General features: G+C 47.1%; 1 protein-coding gene across 1 annotated transcript in view; it reads right to left on the bottom strand.

Annotated features, from left to right (window-relative positions):
• Nucleotides 1–6: 6 nt before the first annotated feature.
• The window catches only part of FBXW8 (F-box and WD repeat domain containing 8), a 56261-nt gene continuing 52629 nt past the window's right edge, over nucleotides 7–3638 (bottom strand). Inside the window, exons 10-11 of the mRNA XM_015824916.1 lie at nucleotides 1703–1819; nucleotides 7–397 (exon numbers count right to left, since the gene is read on the bottom strand). Of these exons, the coding sequence (XP_015680402.1) occupies nucleotides 253–397; nucleotides 1703–1819 (262 nt within the window). The 3' untranslated portion in view covers nucleotides 7–252. The remainder of the gene's footprint in view (nucleotides 398–1702; nucleotides 1820–3638) is intronic.

Raw genomic sequence — 3638 nt, 5'->3', positions numbered from 1 at the left:
TGGGCTGAAGCCTTTATTATCTTCTCCTGATTCTTGCCTATCTATCATGGTTCCTGTTAGCCACCATCTCTTCTACGTTCCCACAGCACTGTTATTAAAGCTGTGGGACCCCCATGTGCCCCCCTTCTTCTGCTGCCTACTTGGCCAACCCGTGGCTTCCGAGCCCTCCAAAGAGGTCTGCAGGAACGCCATCCTTGGGCTTCTCCTTCTCCAGGGTCCAGCTCAGCTGGACTTCCCTTCTTCTCACCCTGCCTAGATGTTGTCATAGGGGACCACAAGGCCAATGTTGTAGCTGTAGCCGGCCACTTCGTTGTAAGAGGAGCGGCAGATAGGAAGGACGCTCTCTGCCACCAGCTTGTCTGTGGAGAATTCGTAGGCGTAGATAATGCCTCTGTGCCTGTCCAGAGAGAAGCAAGGGGAGAAAAGGGAAAAGAAAATAAACAGAGTGCTTTTCAACCAGTCTGGTTCCCAGCAGTTCAAAACCCTCTGGAGCAACTTTCCAACCTTGGCAACGTTAAGATGTCTGCACTTCAAATTCAAGCTGGCTGGGGAATTCTGGGAATTGGCCCTCACGTCTTAAAGTTGCCCAGATTGAAGAACGTTGCTCCAGACCAGGGGCCTTCAAACTTGGCCCTTTTATGACTGGTGGACTTTAACTCCCAGAATTCTTCAGCCAGCATACCTGGCTGAGGAATTCTGGGAGTTGAAGTCCACCAGTCATAAAAGGACCAAGTTTGAAGACCCCTGCTCCAGATTCTGGTTCCTCTCTAGGGCCAAGGAGATGCAAGCACATCAATTCAGAGTAGGCCTATGTGCTTGAAGGAGCACCCTTAATGGTTCTGGGTTGTTCAACTTTTAGAGTAGTGCTTCTCAACCTCGGCCACGATAAGACGTGTGGACTTCAATCCCCAGAATTCCCTGGCTAGATATGTCAACTGTCTTGTATTCACCTTCTTGGAAGTCAGCTCAGAGTATGAGGAAACAGATGGGAAGGGAAGTGGGAGGAGGAGGGGAGGGGGGAAAAGGAGGTAAGGGGGGAGGGGAGGGGAGGAGAAGAGGGAAGGGGAGTAGAGGGAAGGGAAGGGGAGAGGAAGGGAGAAGATTTAAAACAGGATTTGGGTAAGCTAAACTACTCTGTATTCCAAGAGGAGGGGAGGCCAATAGCCATCCAGAAGCAGCTGGACTATAATCCCCATCAATCTAAGCCAAGCCAACCCATAATAATGGGTGCTGGAACATCTTACCACCCTTCACCCATCATGCTGGGTTTGTTCTTCCAAGCCACTTGCTGCTCACCAGAGCTTGCTTGTGATTTATAGCTGGCTACCCTCCCATCCTAAACCCCTGCCTGGCTTGGCCACAACATCCTGGCTCTCTGCCACCATAAGCTCTGAAACGCTCCTCCATTGCAGCTTCTTCTCTTTTCCTGTTTAAACCAGGGGTCTTCAAACTTGGCCCTTTTATGACTTGTGCCTGTCTGAGGAATTCTGGGAGTTGAAGTCCACAAATCATAAAAGGGCCAAGTTGGAAGACCCTTGGTTTAAACTGAGGAAGGCCAACTTGGGGGAATGCCTCCCAGCGTCCCGCAATATTGTCTAGCTAAGGCTGCTGGGAATTGTAGTCTAGCAACCCTGAGAGGGGTGTCACAGGGCGCCTCCTGCTGGTTGAGAAAAAAAGTACCACCGTGAGGGTCAGCTCTCACCTTCGGTGAGCGGTCAAGTCGTCGTCCGTGATGCTGGCCCCTCGGGGAATCTTTTCATTGGGGATGTTGGCCGTGATGAGGCTGTGGGAGTTGAAGCGGAGGTGGCGAACTGGGTGCCTGGGAAAAAAAAGGGAGCCAAAGAGTCCATCAGTGGCTCTTCAACAAGCTCTCCATGTTTAAATGCAGCGGACAAGCAACTGTTTAATTAAAAGCAAGGTGCACAGTAAATTGGAACAAATGCAAAGAAACCCTAGGAGTTTATTTTATTTTATTTTAAAAAATCCTTTCCACCGGGTGCCTGCAAAAAAGGGAGCCACAGAGTCTATCGGTGGCTCTTCAAGATGGTCGCCATATTTAAATGCAACTGGCTGTTTAATTAAAAGCAGGGTGCACAGTAAATTGGAACAAATGCAAAGTAAAACCCTAGGAGTTTATTTTATTTTATTTTTTAAAAAAACCTTTCCACTGGGTGCCTGGAAGAAAAAGGGAGCCACAGAGTCCATCAGTGGCTCTTCAAGATGGTCGCCATATTTAAATGCAACTGGCTGTTTAATTAAAAGCAGGTGCAGTTATTCAAGTGCACAGTAAATTGGAACAAATGCAAAAAAAACCCTAGGAGTGTGTTTTATTTTATTTTATTTTATTTAAAAAACCTTTCCACTGGGTGCCTGGAAAAAAAAGGGAGCCACAGAGTCTATCAGTGGCTCTTCAACAAGCTCTCCATGTTTAAATGCAACAGACAAGCAACTGTCTGTTTAATTAAAAGCAGGAGGCAGTTATTCAAATTGGAACAAATGCAAAGAAAACCCTAGGAGTTTATTTTATTTTATTTTAAAAAAACCTTTCCACTGGATGCCTAGAAAAAAAGGGAGCCACAGAGTCTATCAGTGGCTCTTCAACAAGGTCGCCATGTTTAAATGCAACTGGCTGTTTAATTAAAAGCAGGGGGCAGTTATTCAAATGCACAGTAAATTGGAACAAATGCAAACAAAACCCTAGGGGTTTATTTTATTTTATTTAAAACTATATACAGTAAATTCCCCCAGGTATGAACGTTTATTTAGTGAGTGTTCACAAAAACGAATTCAGAAAGGGAACTTACTGTTAGACGTGCAAAACCGCCACCAACAAAGAGGCCTCTGCAGCCACGTGGCTCGGAGAGGAGAAGCCGGAAGTGGGGCTTTTTTTTGGGGGGTGGGTGCTGGTCACATGGCCGAAGCTGATTGGGTGATTTTTGCAAGATCTCTTTTGCTTTTGCTTTCCTGGAGCTGCCTGGAAGACCTGCTGCTTGCCGGGCTTGAGGACTAGAGAGCTAGAACTACTTCTGTAAGTATTTTAAAATATTATTTTTTGTTACTCTGTGGAACTGCACTTCTGTTGCTTGCAATCCCTTTGGGAACTGCTCTGCTTCTTATTGTGTTGGTAAGTGCAGCGCTTTGCAAGATGGTTTGTTTGCATCTGCCTGACATTGGTAGCCTGTGGCTGCTGCTGCTGCCTCCTCCTGTCCCTGGCACAGACCCAGCAGAGATTCTGCTGACCCCTTAACTGCAGGGGTCTTCCAACCTGGCCCTTGGATGACTTGCGGACTTCAACTCCCAGAATTGGAAGAGTTGAAGTCCACAAGTCATAAAAGGGCCAAGTTGGGAGACCCCCGCCTTACTGGAAGGAAATCCCCCATTTTGGATTTTGCTTGGAGAGGCTTATGCTGATCAGGGGCAGTTTTGTTTTGTTTTTTAAGAAGCTTTTAAGAAGAAACTGGACAGGCATTTATCAGAAATAGAGTACAGTACTGTACTCTCTTTGTGAGAGCAGTGGGTTAGACTAGATGACCTCAAGGTCCCTTCCATCTCAGTTACTGGTTGCAAGCCGACAGTTCTGTAAACTCTACCCCCATCTCCCTCCGCATGCCTGGCTGGAGACGCTTAAGCCAGGGGTC

The sequence above is a fragment of the Protobothrops mucrosquamatus genome, unplaced genomic scaffold (genome assembly GCF_001527695.2).
Source record: "Protobothrops mucrosquamatus isolate PMUCROS unplaced genomic scaffold, P.Mucros_1.0 scaffold2413, whole genome shotgun sequence".
NCBI classification, from domain to species: domain Eukaryota; kingdom Metazoa; phylum Chordata; class Lepidosauria; order Squamata; family Viperidae; genus Protobothrops; species Protobothrops mucrosquamatus.
Note: the sequence above shows the minus strand (reverse complement) of the source record. Positions and strands in the feature narration are given on the sequence as shown.